Source organism: Corella eumyota, chromosome 6 (assembly GCF_963082875.1).
Source record: "Corella eumyota chromosome 6, kaCorEumy4.1, whole genome shotgun sequence".
Taxonomy (NCBI): domain Eukaryota; kingdom Metazoa; phylum Chordata; class Ascidiacea; order Phlebobranchia; family Corellidae; genus Corella; species Corella eumyota.
In genome coordinates, this window is record NC_137495.1 from 2035404 (window position 1) to 2056398 (window position 20995).

The 20995-nt window shown below is 29.7% G+C and overlaps 2 protein-coding genes and 1 pseudogene across 2 annotated transcripts; all 3 read left to right on the forward strand.

The window, feature by feature from the left end:
• Positions 1-301: 301 nt before the first annotated feature.
• On the forward strand, positions 302-12225 carry LOC145755346 (mucin-like protein). Its single transcript, XM_082571571.1, has 29 exons — positions 302-374; positions 702-866; positions 1158-1277; positions 1485-1624; positions 1839-1977; positions 2240-2287; positions 2376-2492; positions 3024-3167; positions 3381-3538; positions 3780-3977; positions 4316-4498; positions 4868-5113; positions 5191-5449; positions 5842-6066; positions 6226-6360; positions 6418-6600; positions 6807-6980; positions 7157-7351; positions 7637-7796; positions 7924-8151; positions 8548-8843; positions 9217-9326; positions 9710-9854; positions 10106-10269; positions 10469-10568; positions 10664-10743; positions 10964-11378; positions 11774-11942; positions 12114-12225. The coding sequence occupies exons 1-29, from the start codon at positions 302-304 to the stop codon at positions 12223-12225; spliced, it is 4881 nt and encodes a 1626-aa protein (XP_082427697.1).
• A 404-nt stretch (positions 12226-12629) lies between these two features.
• LOC145754888 (beta-1,3-N-acetylglucosaminyltransferase lunatic fringe pseudogene) lies at positions 12630-14560 on the forward strand (annotated as a pseudogene).
• Positions 14517-20949, forward strand: LOC145754885 (E3 ubiquitin-protein ligase synoviolin-like). The gene is made up of 14 exons (XM_082571046.1): positions 14517-14770; positions 15043-15135; positions 15388-15540; positions 15939-15987; positions 16387-16490; positions 16953-17079; positions 17461-17626; positions 17915-18030; positions 18441-18568; positions 18894-18987; positions 19074-19275; positions 19396-19554; positions 19990-20207; positions 20333-20949. Exons 1-14 carry the CDS (start codon positions 14636-14638, stop codon positions 20428-20430), a joined length of 1842 nt encoding a protein of 613 aa, XP_082427172.1. The 5' UTR covers positions 14517-14635; the 3' UTR covers positions 20431-20949.
• The last annotated feature ends 46 nt before the right edge of the window (positions 20950-20995 follow it).

Sequence of the window (20995 nt, forward strand, 5' to 3'; positions counted from 1 at the left end):
TAGTCTATATATAAATATAAAATTAATATTTAATGCAATAACATTGAGATCCATCCAATTAAGTAAGATCTTAGTGTTCTTAAGTATGATGTACGCGACAATATAAATTAAATATGAGCCAGTGTAAGATGGCATCTAAAGTAGAACAAGTTTTAAAACATTTTTCTTTAAGATCTAAGTTGTTGTGATAGTCAAATTAAGCGAGTATATTGTAAATTTCATGAGATTATTAACAAAGTTTAAGTTGCGAATGCTTTGCATATACTTTAGTTTATTTAAGTTCAGTTAAAAATCAAGAATAATGTGGGTTGGAATTATTTTATTTTGGATTTTATGTTTATTAAATGGTGTTAATTGCAATGTTGTGACTATAGGTAAGTAAGCTATTAAGTTCATTTAAAATTTTATATTTAAAGTTAAGCTAGATGTATTTATTAAAAATCATTACTTGATGAAATTTCTTTAAAGTTTCATGTCACCTTTGGCATTTATAAAAAGGCCTTATATTTTCTGAAAAAATTTAAAATTAATTAACAGTTTATGTTTAAAATTAAGCTACATGTACTAAAATAATTAGTACGTTTAATTTTTATGTTGTCTATCTGTGTTTTTTTTGTTTTGACAATTTCTATAATTGTTAACAGTTTTTTGTTGTGGGTTTATTTAATTTAAAAAACTTGCCTTTTTTCTATTAAATTTAGAAAGTCCATGTGGTTTACCCCCTGATGGTAAGAACTCAGTTTATAATGTAACTTGGGAAGTAGCAACTTATATTTGCAGACCTGATTTTATGTTTGAAAGTGGAGATGATCAGTTAAAGTGTCTACCCAATAATACTTGGGTTGGAAACAAAATGATGTGTAAAGGTATTTATCTTACTTAATTTTATATTTATTTATTTTCAATGTGGGAAAGTTGACTTCACAACCTTAACATGGAGTAACATCAGTACCCCTGACCCAGTCTGGAGTTGCTTTTGGCAGTTTGGGATATTATAGATTATAGTTGCCCGATAATTAGGCTGTTGATTAAGTGTTGGCTCAGCAGGAGTTTATACTGTTTATAGCGCCTTACCTAACTATTACTGTAAGTAATCTCTGTTTAAAAATCAGTTTTAAATTTACAAGTTTAAAATAAAAATCATCTAATTTTTTTAGATAAAATTAATTGTGGTAAGAATGATGAACCTTGTATAAATAGTGGGAAATGTATAGAGTCAGATTTTGGGCTGAATTGCCGATGTTTTGATCCTTACTATGGACAAACCTGTGCTGAAGGTGACTTAGCAAATTTAATATTTGTAGGACTTACACTACTTGCTCATAGGGCATTCTAAATGGCTAATCTAAGGCCTAAAGAACTGGACTGTATATATAGTTATAAAGATCCTGTGATTTGTCTATTTTTTATCTTTTTGTCTGTTCCATCTATTTAACATATTATTGCAGGGTTTAAAGTAACACAAAGCTTTAATTATTTTACAGCAAATGGGAACTGGGGTGGCTGGATGGCTTGGAGTAACTGTACATCAACTTGTGATGCAGGGTTAGAAATAAGGACAAGAGTTTGTGATGATCCAAAACCAACTCCCAAGGGGAAAATGTGTGAGGGGTCTGGCTTTCAGGTAGGCTTAAATTTTTTTCCAACAAAAAACATACACAAAGTACTTGTTGATGCTGTTAAAGTTTAAATGTTTCTGGTTGTCAAGACATTTGGTAAAGAAATGCTGGTGAGGTCAAAGGACAATAAGTCTGGGACTGATGTTATATTTAACTGCTTAATGCCTGTTGAAACAGCTTTATAGTTTTAAATGTAACAACATTATTTCATAAATTAAGAGTGAGTACTGTAATCCGGCTGAATGTCCTGATGGTTTATGGAAATGGTGTGGAAATGAAACAGACAGATGTGGTCAACAATCTGGTAAGGCTTTCTGCTCAATTACATCAGGAACTTACAGATGTACTTGCTTAGAAGGTTTGTTTAATAATATGATATGTTAACACCAACAAATGAATTATAAGTGCATCATGGTTAAACATTGGCTTACTTAAGCTAACCTACTCAGAAATTAATGTAATTTTATTCCTCACTGGTATGACATAATTTGATAATTTTGGCTATATGTTGGGTCAAACAATTAGACTTAAAATGCATTCTTAGGTTAAACATTTGTAACATTTGCCTTTTTATTTGTAACATTTGCTTTTTTATTATGAAACAATTACAAAATGTTTAGGTGTTATTGAAGAAAGGGATAAAAATGACAATTTTGTTCAATGCAAAGGTAGGTTAAAGATAATATAAATTACATGTTTATTTTACTGGCTACTTACATTCCTATATATATAATATTATCCTATACTTTCTTGCAGATATAGATGAATGTTCAAGTGGGGAAAACTCATGTAATGGGCAATGTATAAACACTTATGGAACTTATGAATGTGTTTGTGACCAAGGGTTTGAGGGTGATGGAAGATACTGTGAAGGTAAATCATGAAATATAGTTGCATCAACTTTAATTTTATGAACTACACTTTAACATTACTTAATCTTATTTTTTATTATTACATTAATGTATTGTTTATTGTAAAACTTGTAATATAACTTAATTGTGACAATATTAAAATATTTACTGGCAGCGTGGTGTAGTGGTAAGAACACTTGCTACACCACACATGAGGTTGTGGGTTTAATCCCCACTGATGTCATGCTGTAGCACCCTTGAGTAAGGCGATGTAAACGGAACAAACTCCTGCTGAGCCAACACTTAATTAGCAGCATAATTACTGGGCAAATATAATCTATAATATCCCAAACTGCCACAGGCAACTCGAGACTGGGTCGGAGTAACTGATGTTACTCTATGTTTAAGTCGCGCATTCAACTTTCTCACACCTAGGATAAAGATATATACAAAAAAAAATTTAAATATATTGCTTAAAATTTATCAGTTTTTATTCAGAATAGTATTAAATTGTAATCAAATTTCTGTTTTAATATATCATCGTAATTTTTAGATATAAATGAATGTGGAAGAAACTTACATACTTGTGATGAGAATGCAAGATGTTATAACAGACAACCAGGTTATAATTGTGTTTGCAAACCTGGATTCAGAAGTTTGGCTTTAAATGGGACTGGTTTTGTTGGAGATTGTAAAGGTCTCTTGCCTTTTTTAAATACTTACGTTACAAAAAATGTTTTAAAGTAGAATAAGTTAAACATTTTGTTATAAAAACCTCATTTTAACTTTGCCAATAAGATTGTGTGTTTAAGAAAAGTAATATAATAAGTATACAAATTTAACAGAGGCAATACTGTACAAATATACAAAATTACTGGGACAAATATTAAAATAAGTTTTTATTGTTTAGAGTCTCGTTTAATTGAGCATGGTCTTTCAACTGGTGATAACCAAGCTAAAGTTTGGTCAAAAGGAACAGGAGAGATGGTTACAAATATTGTTGAAATTCCATCACTTATTCCCCTACAAGATGCTAAAAATAATGAGATGAAATGTAAATCAGTTTATGTAAGTTTTAATTTCACTGTGGTTGCAACTCTCAACTAATATTTGCCCACTATGATTTACATGCAGACCAAAAATGTCATTTTTAAAAAATTTGTAGGCCCTTTAATTAGGCATACATAAACATTGTTTACTAAACTTCAGTACTTATAGATTTTGTTTACTTTAAACAAGTTACCTAAACTTATTGTTATGATATTGTATTTAAATGTGTCGTATAATATAAATGTTGCATAATTTTAAGGCTACAGAAAATGGAGTTATAATCATCAGCAACCTTTCATCATCATCTAATATCGATTGGATTCCTACTTATCGTAACTCTCGACCTATTATGACATCACAAGATGTTATGACATCAGAAGGGTTTGTCCCAGGAGAAAATGTGTGTGCATTAATCGCCCCATTGTGGACTGACTCTAAGTTTGGTGAAAACAGCAAAGTGGGTTTGATTTATGGAATTATTTTACTTGATTAGTTTTTTTGTCTTAAAATAAAGATAGCACTTAGTTTATCAATAAAAATTTAACAAAATTTAGACTTTTTTATTGTTTTTTTAAAGTCCAAAAAGTTGCTAGTTAAGGCTTACTTTTTTTTGCTAGTTAAGGCTTAGATTTGCTAATTAAAGTTTCTAAGTTTATTTAAAGCTTAGTTTATTAAACGCTAATTTTATTAAACTAAGTTTATTAAACGCTAATTAAAGCTTCTAATCATTAATTAACATTTTAACTTTTAAGAGCGGTTTCCAAGCTAATATTATTTTAAAATCTTTTATTCTAGCTCTGGTATCACACTTATGACATGTTTGAGTTAAAAGAGAAGGAATCAAAAGCAAAGAGAAAAAGGGGGGAATATATTTTATCTGAATACATTCAACAATTATTTCCATCAAATTTTCAACCCAGTTTTGTAATGGTTGTGACCTGGGAGAATATGGTCCCACCATGGCCATCTAAAAATGAGGTAAAACTTGATTTTTTAATAAAAGACTCAGTAAGTCCTTTAAATTAAACGTTGACTTTACAACCTCATCACAGAGTTAACACCAGTTACCTGATCTAGTCATTAATTGACTTTGTAAGTTTGGGATAATATAGAATATAATTGCCCAATAATTAAACTACTGATTAGGTGTTGGCTCAGAAAAAGTTTAAACCATTAGTAGCATTATGCTCAAGAGCACTGCAGCGTGAAAGTAGTGTAAATTAAATCCAGGACCTTTTGTGGTGAACCCGATTGTTTTTAGTACTACAGCTAAATTGCCAGTTTTATCGTTTTTGCTTTCTTTTATTTTGATTTAAAATCTTTTTGCAATATACCAAAATTTTTTAGGAAATGACATTTCAAAGTGTGGTTGCCACCGACGGGATTCGAACCTTTGTCTCTAACCTTTATGAAGATGGTTTGATGAACTGGAGACCAGTATACGAGGTTCCAACCGATATAAATAGTTACCAAGCTATGTCCGGGTATGTCATAATGGGGGAAACACCTCGTAGATGGCAACATAATGCATCAGGACATTGGGAGGATAGTGATGTCATAGAGAATCCATCGAATGTTTATAGATTAAACGATGTATGTTTGTTTTAAATAATTAGTCTTATTTTTTGAAAAATATCTTGTTTTAAAAATATAAGATTTTGTATTTTTAGATATACTTTAACAGTACCAGATCAAATGGCAAAGACACATATAACTTAACACCTAATGTTTCATTTAACACTGGCCCTATAAGCTCATGCTATCAATGGTTTAATACACAACAAGATATTAAACAACATTATCTGGAGGTCATCAACTCATGTCCACCTAGTGAGCAACAAATACAGCTTGAATTAGAGGTCACATGGATGCAGTTGCCTGGTAACGATGAAAAAACTTGCTATAAATGGTTGTTCGATTTTGAAAATGGTAAGTTTATAAAAATTATTAAGATATTAATTATTTAGTCTAGTTATATAATAGACTTTAAGGTTAAGTACAAGTTCAACTACTTGTATCTTCTTATGACCCTGCTTGGTGTAGTGGTTTAAACACTTAGCTTCACTACTAGAGGTCCTGGCTTTGAACCTCAATGCTCTCATACTGTAGTGCCTTTGAATAAGGTGCTATAAACAGTTTAAACTCTTGCTGAGCCAAAACTTAAATAGCAGTTCAATTATACGTAATAATATTTCAAACTGACAACGGCAATTCGAAGCTGGGTTCGGGTAACTTATTTTACCCTATGTTTAAGTCGTAAAGTCGACCTTTTTATATTGAGGATAAAATATATATATAAAATTATTAAACTTAAATTTTAGGTGGTAGTTTTGATTGTTGTTATCTTAACAACAAACTCAGTTCTCCTTTACTTCATGGTGTGAACGGTTTTGATAAAGGGGCAGGGTTCTATTATGTCAATCAAACTGATGATGTCACAATGATGAAAACTTGTTGTAGTGAAACTAAATCAAATTATTTTTGTTCATTCTTTACTCGAAAACGACCGCCCACTACTTATGAAAAATACAAACCTAAAAAATTTGGTAAAAAATATTATTAACTTAATTTAATTTTTAACTAATTAATCAAGAATAATAAGTTTATATTTATTTTGTTTTACACATAACATAAAAAGGTTTATTCTTATTCAGATTTAATTATCTTAGCTTAATTTAAGTTTAACCAAATGTAATTATATTCAGGTTTTGGAGAAAATGGTGTTGCTATGGTGACCACAGCAGGTCATGTGATCAACCTGCAGGGAAAAGGAGAAATTAGGTTGTTAAAAATTGAAAACAAAAACAAGGACTTAATCAACATTATTGCTAGGGTTGATGGTAAGAGTTTGAAAAAAAACTTTCGTTAAATTTTTTTACAGATTTTAAATTTTTTAGATACTAAAATTACAGCACTTGGTCTACATTTAAACAATGCAACAGTACAGTTTAATTCTGGCCAATCAGAAAGCTCCGAAGCAGTCACATGTTTAATTGATGGCCAATCATGTGACAGTAATAGAAACAAAGATTTTAAGTTTATTGTGGATAATAATTGGGCAGCTTTTGGCAGTAGAGATGGTAAGTAAAAATTGTTTTAATTGGGAACTCGACCAGAAAACCCCAAATCTAGCTAATAATGGACGCGAAAATATTTTTAATTACTTTTTAAAACTTAGTACAATTTAAAGAATATATTAGATAGCCGGATGTTTATGTTAATTTCCTATGTGATGTCTTTAAAATAAAATTTTAAAGCTGTTAATTTTCTTTTTTTTACTTTTTAGGTGTTTTTATAAATGTAACTAACCAATCAGATAAAGGTTTAACTTTTATGACATCACTACCTGATGACATCATCACTAACCCTTCTCTCACAACTTCAGGATTGTTGACTTTAAGCGGAAAATGTTTCTCCAAGGAGTTTGATAGTGTTACAAAACAATTGGCAACTCTTTCATGTAAGTCATCTGGAAATTTAAAGTAGTTTAAAAACAGCTTTACTGTTGTATTTATAAACTAGGTATAAGTAAACATTTTTAATTCTTAGCAATTGCACTTTAGTTTTACTGATATTCTGATGTAGAATAGAATAAAATTTTGACTAAATTATTTTTATAAACATGTTTTTTTTTAGGTGATTTAAAAACAATTTCAGATGCGTTTAAACTTCCACCCGAACAAGTTTCTTTTTTTACACAATATCCTGATGACATCTCTGTGACATCATACTTTGATCAACCAATGAGCTTTCAGCTTTCAAACATTGAAAAAAGTGAAGCCGAAAAAACTGATTCCATTGCAAAACTATTCGAAAATATTAATTTAATTTGTAAGTGTTTACTATTATTACAACCAGTGATAGCCCACCATATGATCAGCATTTTAAAATCTTGTAATTATGGGCTAAACTAATATTTGCCTGCGATAATTTACCCATACACCACAAACAGCAGTTTTATTTATTTTGTAGGCCTATTATTTGAACATATTATCCTCTACCAAGCTTTATTATATTTAAAATGCAAACTCTAAATCAAGTGGTTTTGGGCCATTTTTTAACAACCTAAAATCTAGTAGTCCTTCTTTTTAACACTTTATATTATTTTAATTTAAGCAAAAATGCCAGAAAAGGATCTAAAAGCAAATGTATTTGCTCAACTTGTTGGTGAAAACAATTATGATGTAACAGTTAATGTCACAGGAACCAATAATGTTGTAACAATATTAAATCAAGGAGAAGTTACAAAAAGTAAAGATGGCACTTACAAATTTAGGTTAGACACTTTAAAATTATATAATTCAAATATTAACTTATTACAAGTTACCATTATGCTTCAGTATATTCCTTACAATGATATTGATTAAAAAAGTTTTATTAACTAAGTGATTTATGATTTTTAGAACTGAAGGGATTGAATCTTTAAATGAAATATCAATTTTAATTGACAACCCTGCTGGTGCAAATTCACTTATATTTCCCACCATTGTTACATGTGATTGTGACCCAACAATAAGCTCTTGTGTCACTGATCCAACCAATCATGATGGACCATTTATGACTGAGGCAGCATGTCATTGTATGGCTGGCTATATCGGGGAAAAATGTGAAGAAAAATTAAGTCCATGCAGGTATTTACAGTTAAAAGTTTGCTTTAATTAAAACAAGAACCAACAATAATCAACTGCATGGTTTAGTAGTTAAACACTTACTATACTAGATCCTGGGTTCGATCCCTACTGCTCTCATGTTGTAGTGCCCTTAGAAAAGCTGTGTTGTCCTTTCTCAATAGTATAAACTCCTGCTGAGCCAGCACTTAATCAGCAGTTAGTTATTGGGCAATTATAATCTATAATATCCCAAACTGCCGCAGGCAACTTGAGACTGGGTTGCAGTAACTGATGTTACTCTATGTTTAGGTTGCGCATTCGACCTTCTTACATCCAAATAAAAAGAGGTTAAGTTCAAAAATTCTGACTATATGCTAGGGTAAGATTTTAAAATTAGATATTTTTTATTATTTTTAGCGAAAATCCTTGTTTTGTTGGGGTAGAGTGCATAGAAAACTTAACTGTTATGACATCATCAGACCATGACATCGTCGACTCTGATGTCAGACCTTACAAGTGTGGCTCCTGTCCGGACACCTTGACCTCGGGCAACGGTGAGACATGTTACCATGACAACCCATGTTTGTTAAAGTTTGGCCAACCAGCGGCGCACCAGTGTGAGAATGCAAAGTGTGTGAACCAACCAGGAGATTATACTTGTGAGTGTTGGGAAGGTTATAGGAAGAAAGAAGGAAATCTTCTTATTTGTGATGGTTTGTAGAATTACAAAAATTATATTTTATTTAGTTTGTTTTCACAAAAGTGGTGGCTACAATTAAACTACGTAGCAGATAATAAAAAGATGCATCAAAATTGACAAAACCAATGCTATTGTTAAACATTAGTGGATGGTTCGCCCTACGGTTGGTATTTTAATTATGGAAATGTGGTCGCAACTCACAACTAATGTTTGCTAGCAATAGTTTACCCAAGCTTTACAAATGGCAGTTTTATTTATTTTGTAAGCCTATACACTGTTCATATGTTTATATACTATCCACTAAACTCCATTATATATAGATGCAACAAATACAACATTTAAAACATGTTTTAGTTAGAGACAAAATATATGATTGTGTGTTTTAGATATAAATGAATGTGATGAACAAACACATGATTGTGATCCTGACAAAGGTCTTTGTTTAAACAAACCTGGTGATTTTGAATGCTCATGTTCAAATGGATATGAACTAGAGGTAATTATAAAGCTTAATGCAACCAAAATACATATTTTTACATTAATATTTAGTTATACCAGCAGCGTGGTGTAGTGGTCAGAACAGATGGCTTTACATTAGGTGCTGGGTAAGACTTTTCCTATGCTGTAGCACCCTTTGGTATAGCGCTTTAAACAGTATAAACATCTGCTGAGCCAATACTTAATCAGCAGCTTAATTATCAGGCAATTATAATCTATAATATCCAAAACTGCCATAGCAACTCAAGACTGGGTTAGACTTATAGGTATTACTCCATGTTTAGGTTGTAAAGTCAGCCTCCTACATCAATAATAAATAGATATAAAAAAAATTTAAATAATAAAAATCTATTTTTTAAAAATCTACATATCTTTTAACAGAAGGACAGTACAAGTTGTATTGACCAAAATGAATGTTTAACAAATAATGGAGGTTGCCAACGAAGATGTAATAACACTGTTGGAAGTTATTTTTGTATTTGTGAGGTTGGGTATATTCTAAATGAAGATCAGAAAACATGCAAAGGTAAACTTAGGTACACTAATGACACAGTAATCTTTAATTTTTAAATGTAGACTTATAGTTCAGTTTTTATTGTTGCACAAAAGTTTTAATAGAGAAAATTATGTACTATTACACTTTAAATAATTGCCCCTTTTTCATACATTCATATCTGACTATAATATGATTTTAATTTTCTGTACAATTTCTTTACATTTATGGTAAGTATTAAAGAATGACAAAGTGTTAACATAGGTTATTATAAATCCTTTTAGAAATAAATGAATGTAATGATAAAGCTAGAAAACATTGTGACCAAATTTGTGATGATAGTAGAGTGGGAAAACCATTCCAATGTTTATGTCATGATAGATACAAACTAGCTGATGATTATGCCACTTGTATTCCCTTGTTTACTACAGTTGTACCCAGTACTATGGTAGGTAAATCACCCTGTGATAAATTAATATGATCCGGAATACCTTATGTTAAAATTGTTTCAAGGCATTTTTTTACATAGTATTGGCTTAATTTAAAAAATAGGTTATTTTGTTTCTATTTTAAAGCTTAACACAAATTTATGTCAATTTATTTTTTTAGCAATTAATTTTAAGGTTATATGATTTCTTTTATAATAGGATTCCACCACAGCAATAACTAGTCAACTCTTAACTACATCTGAAGAAACAACTGCACTTAAAACAATTCCGGTCACCACAAAAGAAGCATACAAAACAAGTTTGATAACAATTCACTAAACTATATGTTTCTATTAATAAGTTTGTTAAACTGGTTAGTAAGCATTTATTGAAATTGTGTATTTACTTTTTCAGCCAAAAGATTAGTTAAAACAACTAAAGAAATGGCTCCAACAACAACTAATAAGAAAACCACTGCTTCAGAAGGGCATGAGGTAACTGTTTTATAGATATTTAAACCAAGTTCTGTTTCTTCCCAGATTTTATTGTTGTTTACCTTGATTTTAAACAAATATGTAAAGTACAAATTGTCTTTCAATGTCGTGTATCTTAAAATAGTCTTAGTTATTTATGTACTTTAAAGACCTAGGAATTTGAAAAGTACTGATGTTTATATTTTAACAACTTTTTACAATTTTCCACATTTTTTTACAGTTTCTAAACAATAAAGATTTTATGAGATTGATGGATTTCTTATCTAATCAAAATATTCTAAAACTTGTGGTGATTTTAAGAAGAAATAACCTTTTTGGAAGTTTAAACCAGAAATGTGACCTACTTAAATCTGTTTTAAGAAAGCAAGGTGTATCCACTGATAATATTAACTTACCACTGAATGTAATAGAAGAGCTTATGTTAATAAATGACAACAGAAAACTTTTAAGTTTTGAAATTGATTTGAATGAGTTAATACAAGATAGAAACATTGGTATGTTACCATTCTCATTAAGTCAAGTTTCTGTGCAACAAATTCTTTTTGATGTTGAGCTCTTAAAATTGTGTTTGGAAATTTGGAAAGTTAAAATTGTTGAAACCACGCCTCAAGTATCATCAACTGATCCTACTACTGGTATGCTTTAATAGTGTTTTATTTAATTTAAACATTTGTTTTACTTTTATATTTATGTGTGATATGTTGGGACTGGTTTTGCAATTAGTTTTTACAGCAAAGAGTGGTTTTACAGCAAGTAACTTTTATTACTCCCAATTAATTTACAGTTGCCTTTGTATCCTTTTTAAGCACTTCAGCCTAAAGCAGTGAGGTTTCAAACCAGGACCTCATGTAGTAAGGACAAAGCGTTCTAATTACTAAACCTTGCAGGTCTAAAATATTACTTTTGGTGCACTTAAATATCATTTACTTATGTAACACTTAAATAAAAGGCTAAAAATTAAAAAAATGTCGGTTTGATTAATTGCTTTTTATACAAATTAATTTTAGCTGATTTTAATGTTGTTTGACAGAGAATCCTTATAAAATGGAAACTCCACTGATGTTGGTTTGGGTACTCTCTTTATCAGTGATCTCAGCTCTTCTTCTATTCATTATCCTTGTTATCGGAACAAGGATTTGCCTCTCGTGGAATAAAGAAAAAGAGAAAAAAAGAAGTCAAGAAAACAGGATCAAAAAAAGGTTTGTTACTATTTTAAATTTTTTTATTTATTTATTTTTTGAGGGGGAGTGGGGAGGGGGGAAATCAGTGAATTGGTAATCCAACGAAATAATTTTTTGCAACTCTTATATATTAATTGATAAATTAACCGTGTCAACTCGTAGCCTAATACTTTTTTGTTGTCATTGTAGAAGGATGATGGAGCAATGGCCAAAAGTCGTCATCTATTCAGGAACTGGTACAAAATATGACACCAGGTCTAATAAAATTCAACAAAAGATTAATCTGAAAGGCAGAAGTTGATCTATTTTTGTATTTATTATATTATATTGTAAATATATTAATAAACTTTCAATTTTGTATTGCAATCTAAATTGCGTGTTTTACTTATGTTTGCCACAGGAAAAGTTGTAATTTTCTTTTATTTTTAAGCTATTTAAATATATACTGATATTTTGTTTAAGGATAACCGTAAATATATAAAAAGTATTTTTATGCTTCGGTTAGGTCTAAAGGTCATGTGACTACATAAACATTTCACGCTCGACAGCATTTTAACTAGACGTGTACATCTGTTATTCAAATGTTAAAAACAAGAGTTATGTTGTTATTTTTAGAGAAATAAACATTTCTAAGTAGCCTACATGACGTTTACATTACGCTTATCGTGTAACTGATACATTAACGCAGTTAATATGGGCCAGAAAATGTATAAAAAGTCAAAAGTGGTTAGCTTAGCTATATTTTTCTACGAAATATTATCTGCTATATTTTAATTAATATTACCAATGTAGCTACTAACAGACTGACCGTCTAGAAATTTAATTATTAGATTGTTGAAATCAGTTCAATGATTTTAAAGGTGTTTCAGTCAGACAGTAATAAAATTATTGAATTATTCGTTTTAATCTTTTTAGGTAGAATCAAAAACAGGTTGATTATTTTTTTCCAGTTATTTCTGAGTTGGAATGTATGGTGTGTACAAAAGGGTGCCGAAATACTGGATAAGAACTCTGCTGTTTATTGTTATTTTCTTCTGGGTTATACTTTGTTGTTTTGTTTTAAACAAAACCAGTTATCAGGAGTTATACAATGGATTTGATCAAGTAACGACAAAAAAACAAAGTAAAAATATTCAACCTAAGGAAAACAACTTGAGCTTAATAAATATAGAACAAAATATCACAAGTTTGGATGATATTTTTATTACTGTAAAAACAGCTAAAAAATTTCATAAATCTCGGCTTGATTTTGTTATAAAAACATGGTTTACAAAAGCAAGGAATCAAACATATTTTATTTCGGATAAAAAGGATTTAGAGTTTGAAAATAAAACAAATGGGCACCTTTATGATTCGAACTGTCATGATCAGCATTGGAGAACTGATCTTAGCTGTAAAATGGGATTAGAATATGACCTGTACATTAAGTCCAATAAAAATTGGTGGTGCCATTTCGATGATGATAATTATGTGAACATTGAAAATTTGGTTAAAATCTTACAAAATTATAATCACAATGATGATATTTATTTAGGAAAAACAAGCATTTTAAAACCATTTCCGTATTTTTACAAAGGAGAGAAAATTGAGTTTAAATTTGCAACAGGAGGCGCTGGCGTCTGTATTTCAAAAACTTTGGCAAAAAAATTAGCACCATGGACTGCCGATGGCAAATTTGAGAAAACGTCGACTGATTTGAGACTACCTGATGATTGCACACTAGGTTTTATTATTTCGTATCACCTGAAAATTGTTTTAACTGAATCTCCATTATTTCATTCCCACTTAGAAGGTTTGGTAAAGCTTGATGAAAAGAAAATCAAGAGTCAGATAAGCTTCAGTTATTTTGAATTCAACGTAGTTGGAATAGATATTAACAACTCACCCTTTACAAACACTGAAGACCCAACAAGATTTCTTTCTATCCATTGCTTTCTCTACCCCGATACAAAATTTTGTGCTGAGCACAGATTAAAAAAGCTAGCAGCATTGTCTTAGTCTTTTTTTATAAAGTAATTCTATTGCTTTATATACCTACTTCAGTGTACTGGACATTGAAATATATAGCCTATTGCTTAGTGTAATGTATTTATATTAGTAAACTAATACTTATTTTGTTCTAAACGTTAAGTTACTTGTTTTAAGTCTAATACTCTTGAGAAAATTTGCACTGTGCTTCTGTAGAGCAAAGCTTGTATGCAACATTGTAGATAGTTACCCAGCCATATTCTCATTGTGTATTTAATATTTATTAACTTGTTTTAAAGCTGTGTTATTTTGTGTTTTAGTTCATTGTGTTAGTTTTTAAAGTTTGTTTTTTTTTGTTTGAAAAACATTATTTTGTAGCTTATTTATGAAACTGTAGACTTTAGTTTATTTATTTTGCATGACAATATTGCCCTGATTTTTAAAATAAACAGCTTAAATAATTTAAGCCATAAGCTTGCCTTACCAATTTTTACAATATTGCCCATACTTAGAACTTCAAGAGTGCTGTATTTTTAGTGTGCCAGTATATTAACCTTAGTATTTATTTTTTAACTTGTACTGTTCTGTATTTTATATTGTTAAGTGTTACTTCATTCTTCAATCCTGTTTTTACCATGTTACTTAGATAAAAACGTATTTCTTTTTAGGTTGAACAATGTTATAAAAAATTTAAGAGTGCTGTCGTGAAAAAAAATTAATTCTCCAGTGTTGCCAAACATAAAATGAAGATGAGAGGTTTATTTTTAACAGGGGCAACGTTTGCAGTTACAACTGCTGTTATCAGTAATGCATGGATGCAAAAGAAACAGTTTTATCCAACAGTCGTTTATTTAACTAAGTCAAGTGCCTGTATGGCTGTAAGTATTGTCATATTTTTGTATATACATGTTGATAGTTACACTAATATTAGAGTACATTCGTAATTTGAACTTATCTACTTTTATACATTTTTACTTATGTTTACATATGCCAGAGTATTACAAAAGATATGACTCAAATTATTTTTTGAAAACTCAATATATTGTTTACTTAACTAGAAAATGTACTATAATTAATTATATAAAATATCTTATATATTTTGTGTCTGATAAGGTTAAATTTGTGTTGTAATTGGATGTTTTTATTTTAGGTTTTGTATGCCCAGGCTTTTGTGTTTGTTTTGTTATTAGGAAAACTAATGAGAAAATTATTTTTCGGACAACTGAGACCTGCAGAAACAGAGGTAAAAAAAATGTTTTTATTTCCTTTATAGAAAATTAATATAGTTCCATTCATTTTTTATTGTAATACTTAAGATGGCAATCTTTGTGAAATTTAATAATGCCTTCTATACAGAAATTTAAAAATAAATTAAATTTTGTTTGGTAGTTCTGTAAAATAATTTTTTTTGCATTTTTCAATGCACTTATTTAACCTTTCAATTTAAAAGCAACTCTATCAAGGCTTTACTTGTAACATTTTATATTTTTTCCAGCATTTAATCGAAAGGTCATGGTATGCGGTAACAGATACTTGCCTTGCTTTCACCTTATTTAGAGATGACTTCAGCCCCCTGTTTGTGGCTTCTTTTACTTTACTTTTATTTCTAAAATGTTTTCATTGGTTGCTCGAAGACAGGGTTGATTTTGTAAGTTAAATTAATTTTTTTTTTTTTTCATTTTTCAACAACTCATTACTATAGAAGTATATGTAATCAGCATAAGATTAATGCATTAAAATTATCTTTTTCTTAATTAATAAATGTCTGAATTATGATACAATTGTATTACGTTAAAGTTTTTAAATAATAATAATTTTGCATTATAATATTAAACCTTGGTTCTTATTTATAAAAATGTATTTAAAAAAAAAAAAAAATAAATATGTGTTTTCAATTATAACTTCCTGTTCAAATTTCCTGTTTTTAAAATTAATTTAAATCTACCTCTATGACCTTATGTTATGCGCTATTTTTAAAGTGTTATTGTTTTTCATGTCATTTGTTTAGTATATTTGAAATCTTAATTAATTATTTATTGTTTTTAGATGGAGAGAAGTCCTGTTATTACTTTACTCTTCAAAATTCGTGTCTTATGTAAGTAAACTTTATATATAATAGAGCTTAGTCAACAAATTTATATATATATACATGTATATTTGCCATATCCAATTTATATTCCTGCAAAATAGAAAAACTGCCATTTGTGGTCTAGGGGTAAATTCGCGGGCGAATATAAGTTAAGAGTTGTAACATATTATGAAAATTAATATGCTGACTGTAGGGTGGGCTATCGTCTAAACAAAATATTGTACACAATTATGTAGGATGTACTTTTTGTATGCCCAACCCTAACTTATAACTATGTATAAAAAGTGTACATGCATACCAATTTGTACAATATATTTAATAAGTATAACTTTTGGGCTTTCACATAATACATTTATCGGTATCATGATGATTTTATTTTCTTAACGTACATATTTATGTTTACAGCATTGCTTGCGATCCTTTTTATATGTGATATATTATTTGTGACTGCTTCATATCATGTAACCTTTACTAAAGGAGCTTCAGTACAACTAGTATTTGGGTTTGAGGTAAGAAAATGAATCATTTTCCATTAAATTTTAAATCATTTTCCATTAATTTTAATGCCACTATTTTAAAGTTAACGTTTTTGGAACCTTTTGAGATTATATTTTTTCCTTTTTAGAATGGAGTCCCTTTTTGATATTATATTTTTTAAATTAGTCCTTACTTTCAAAGTTGTTCTGTTACTGTTATTGTTTAAAATCCCTTAAAACTATAAATATAACCCCTACCTATTCAGAACAATAATATTAAATTACCACTCTATTATATTACAGTACCTTATTTTTAAGTTTTTATTTTGACTATTTATTATTATTGTAATTCTATACTACCGATTTTAAATTATATATATTGTAAAAGTGAATTTTTAAATAAATCAGAACTGCTTAAGTTTTTATATTTCATATTTCTAAAATGCACCTAACTTTTTTAAACTACTCTATCTAAAAGTCGATACTTTTTTTTAGTATGCTATCCTGGCCACCATAGTACTAACTGTGTTTTTAAAGTATCTACTTCATGTGGTTGACCTTCAGAGTGAGAACCCTTGGGAAAACAAGACAGCTTACATGTTATATGCTGAGGTGGTAACAGGTAAATATAATGCTGTAAATTGTAACTAAAAAATTAAAAAATAAATGTGACAAACAACAATAAGAAAAGTGGTTTACAAAAAAAAACTACCAAATTAATTTTAATAAAAAACTACAGACTGCTTGAGCTACTAACATACTAAAAATTGAAATATGTTTTAAACCACCTTATAATTATATATATACAGAATTAACAAAAGTACCGGATCACTTGTATTTAACAGTCTTCTTCAAAAATCTCTTGTACTTTATACTTCTTTATGATTCCTTCTTGTACTTTGCAGTCTTATGACCATAATGTACAAGTGATCCCGAATTTTATATTTTTTTAAAAACAACTCTAATACTTCAATGTTATAATAACCAAATGTGGCTTTTTCAGGGTTTTTGAGAGTGATCTTGTACATTTGCTTCACTGTTATAATGGCCAAGGTTCACACTTTCCCATTATTCTCAGTTCGTCCCATGTACCTGACCATGAGGCAGTTCAAAAAATCACTTTCAGATATTATTTTGTCAAGAAGAGCAATCAGAAATATGAGCACACTGTAAGTTAATGTAGCTTTATTTTAATATGAGTTTATTTCATTTTAGGTATGGTATGGTCTGAAATATTATCATTTATTACTTCATATTTTGTATAATTAAAGTCTAGCTGCATTCTTTATTATGTTAAAAAAGCACTTCCTCAGACTCTTCTGTTTTTCATAAACAGCATTCATAAGCAAAATTTGAAGAAAATTGTGTTTTAAAACTTTATTTAAAAAGACAACCCAGATTAAAATTGTTGCTGAGCAAGTATTTTGATCGAAACTTAACAAAATATTTGTTTTTAGTTACCCTGATGCCACAGCAGAGGAACTGGCCAATACGGATCAAACTTGTATTATATGCAGAGAGGACATGCATGCTAACACTGAACCTCCACAACCTGGTAGACTTAATGACACAGGTTAGTTTAGTTATGTTTATCATATTAAAATTTTAAAAGAACATTTTAATCTTTTATGTTGCTTCAATGAATGAAAAATTAAGACATAAAATTAAAAGAAAAATTGTTAAGTCAGTAAAATTGTTATCATTACTAAAAATGCAAGTTCAATTTGACAATGTATAACATATTAAAATGTATTAGGGGCAGCATGTAGTTGTTATAAAAACTATAGTATAAAAGCTAAACTTATCCATTTTATATAAAAAGATTTAAAAAAATTACTACAATTTGAATCATATTAAAGTTTATAAGATGACGATGTAGTAAATTGTTGCATAATATTTATAGTTGTTATAAAACAACTAAAGTTTAAAAGGCTTAAGTTGTGCTTTTATTATATCTAAATTAACATAAAAATATTTTTCCAGGTATTAACAAGAAACTGCCTTGTGGTCACATCTTCCATTCTTCTTGTCTAAGATCCTGGTTTCAACGCCAGCAAACTTGTCCAACTTGTAGATTAGACGTACTACAAGCCCAACAACCTGCAGCTCCAGTAAGTAACCCACAAATCATAACTAAATATTTAAACTGCTTAAATTCATATTTGTTGGTTTAGAATTTTTTTTGTATTTGCTTGTATTATCTGTATATCGTACTAGATTTTACCAGTCAATAGCCCATCCTAGTCAGAGTTTAATTGTCATAATATGGTTGCAAATCTCAACTAATATTTGCTCGCAATAATTTACCTATGCACCACAAATGGCTAACTATTAATTTTTTAACCCTTTAAGTTGGACATACATACATATAGTTTTAAGCTCAAAAGTTTTTAAAGTTTTAATGAATCGGTCTTTAACCTTTTTTTTTATCTTCAGACCCCGCCACAACAACCACCACAAGCTGGAGCTGGAGGAAACCAAGCTCCCCAACCTCCGAATATTCCTCCTAATCTGCCGGGTCATCCCCCATGTAAGTTTAAACTTTTTTAAATTCATTTTTCTTTTTTTTTAATTTTGAAAGTTTTTCCTGTTTTTTAAATTTTGTTATATTCTTAGTTGGGGGTATGTTTCCACCCCCACACATGTTTCCCCCTCCCCCCAACATGTTTCCAGGGCAACGGCCTCCCAATCCACAACCTTCCACATCAACATCATCACCACAAGGGTCCGTACCCCCTCCAACAGGGAGTTTCCCTGGGTTTATGCCCAATATGATGCCTTTTATGACACCACCTCCTATACCACCAGCTAATTTAAGGTAAAAAAAAGTTTTATCGAAAATTTATTTTATTAATGGGTTATTTGTGTAAATATTAAAAATTCACAAAATAATATTAATATTTTAACATTTGATGTTTAAAATCTTTAATATTTCTAGTGCTATGAGCGAGGAGCAGTTAAGAGCAATGGAATCAACTGAAAGAAGAGGAGTTGAAGCAAGGATTGAGTGTCTTCGCAACATCTCTCTTCTCCTTGATGCAGCTGTCAATCATGTCCAACAATATTGTACAGTGGTGCAAAGTCAAGGGGGGCAGGGGTAAAAAATTTGGATTTTTGTTAAGAACGATTTGATGACCTAAACATAAAGTAACATAAGTTACCCTGACCAGTCTCGAGTTGAATTTGGCAGTTTGGGATATGATTGCTTATTAATTTTAAGCTGGCGAATAAGTGCCGGCTTAGCAGGAGTTTATAGCGCCTTCCGTGAAGGCACTACAGCATTAGAGCAGTAGAAATCAAACCCAGAACCTCATATGGTAAAGCCAAATATTTTGACAACTACACCATGCTGCTGGCATACTAGTTTATTTTAATTTACAAAAAATGATTTTAGATTGAGAAAAATATGATGTTTTTATTTGATTGCCCGTTCAGCTTTGGGAAATTGGTCTATAAAGAGACGATTGGCAACTAAAAGCTTGTTTTTCGGTTTATAAAATTAGCTTTATGTTAATATTTATATATTTTGCAGTTTTCAAATCCCAGTGTTTCCAAATCTATCTACATCCCCTCCGCAATCAAACAACATTTCTTCAGATGCACCACAAACTTCTGCAGGTTCAGCAGACTTACCACAAACATCCGCAAGTTCTTATTCAGCAGAAACTTTGCCACAATCTACTGAAAACTCACAAATTATTGAGGAATTAACTATAGCAAGAGAACCATCTTTAACTAATAATGAAAATGGTAAAAACTTAATTTTTTGTGAAGTTTTTTCTCTTCGATTTAAAACTTGTTTTCAATATTTACATGAAAAGTAAATTTAATTAGTTTTAGTTTTTATCAGAACTCGGTAATCTTGGTTTTTTAAGGTTCAAATAACTCTGACGAAGACGCAAATGAGCCAAATACAAGTGAATTAAGACGACGAAGACTTGCCAGATTACAACAGAATACTTCAGAACAATAATCTTCAATAAAATGGTGTGTTGTGATAATTGTTAAAGTTCTTTTCAAATGCTTATTAACTTTTGTTTCCTATACTTTGGTTTAAAATTTATGTCTTTGGTATTAGTTTTTGGGCAATTACTTTAACACTCTGTCAAAATTTTGATTTTAAAATCGAAAGAAATTGGACAATTTAAGAATCTTTATGGCATTTCTTTTTCAGCATTTTTGGATGCCTTTTTATGTTTAAAACGGCTAATTATTTCACTTATAGTTTTTTGCTTCCATTTTTGCTTCTTTTGGTTCAGTTTTTGGAGTGCTTTTAAAAAGGAAAAGTAGTTTTATTTTTATTCACATAACAGCTGCATGACCCTGTCAAGAATATAAATTAAAATAGTATTTTTGTGCAATTCTTTTGTATAACATTTGTGTGATATGCATAGTTTAGTAGTTTAATATAGTATACAACAAAGAATAAATGGTGTACGTTCTGGTGAAGGCCATTTGCTTTATGTTGAAAGTAATAATAAAAACAAAACACAGAAAATCTACATTTTAATTTTATTTTTTAAAGGGTTTAAATCAGG

Excerpts from the sequence above, each read along its gene's own strand:
- LOC145754885 (XM_082571046.1), top strand. The coding sequence starts at position 14,636 with ATGAAGATGAGAGGTTTATTTTTAACAGGGGCAACGTTTGCAGTTACA. Across the intron at positions 15,541-15,938 it reads TCGAAGACAGGGTTGATTTT|ATGGAGAGAAGTCCTGTTAT; the intron begins GTAAGTTAAATT and ends TATTGTTTTTAG. Across the intron at positions 19,555-19,989 it reads CAAAGTCAAGGGGGGCAGGG|TTTTCAAATCCCAGTGTTTC; the intron begins GTAAAAAATTTG and ends TATATTTTGCAG.
- LOC145755346 (XM_082571571.1), top strand. The coding sequence starts at position 302 with ATGTGGGTTGGAATTATTTTATTTTGGATTTTATGTTTATTAAATGGT. Across the intron at positions 867-1,157 it reads AAACAAAATGATGTGTAAAG|ATAAAATTAATTGTGGTAAG; the intron begins GTATTTATCTTA and ends TAATTTTTTTAG. Across the intron at positions 2,493-3,023 it reads TGATGGAAGATACTGTGAAG|ATATAAATGAATGTGGAAGA; the intron begins GTAAATCATGAA and ends CGTAATTTTTAG.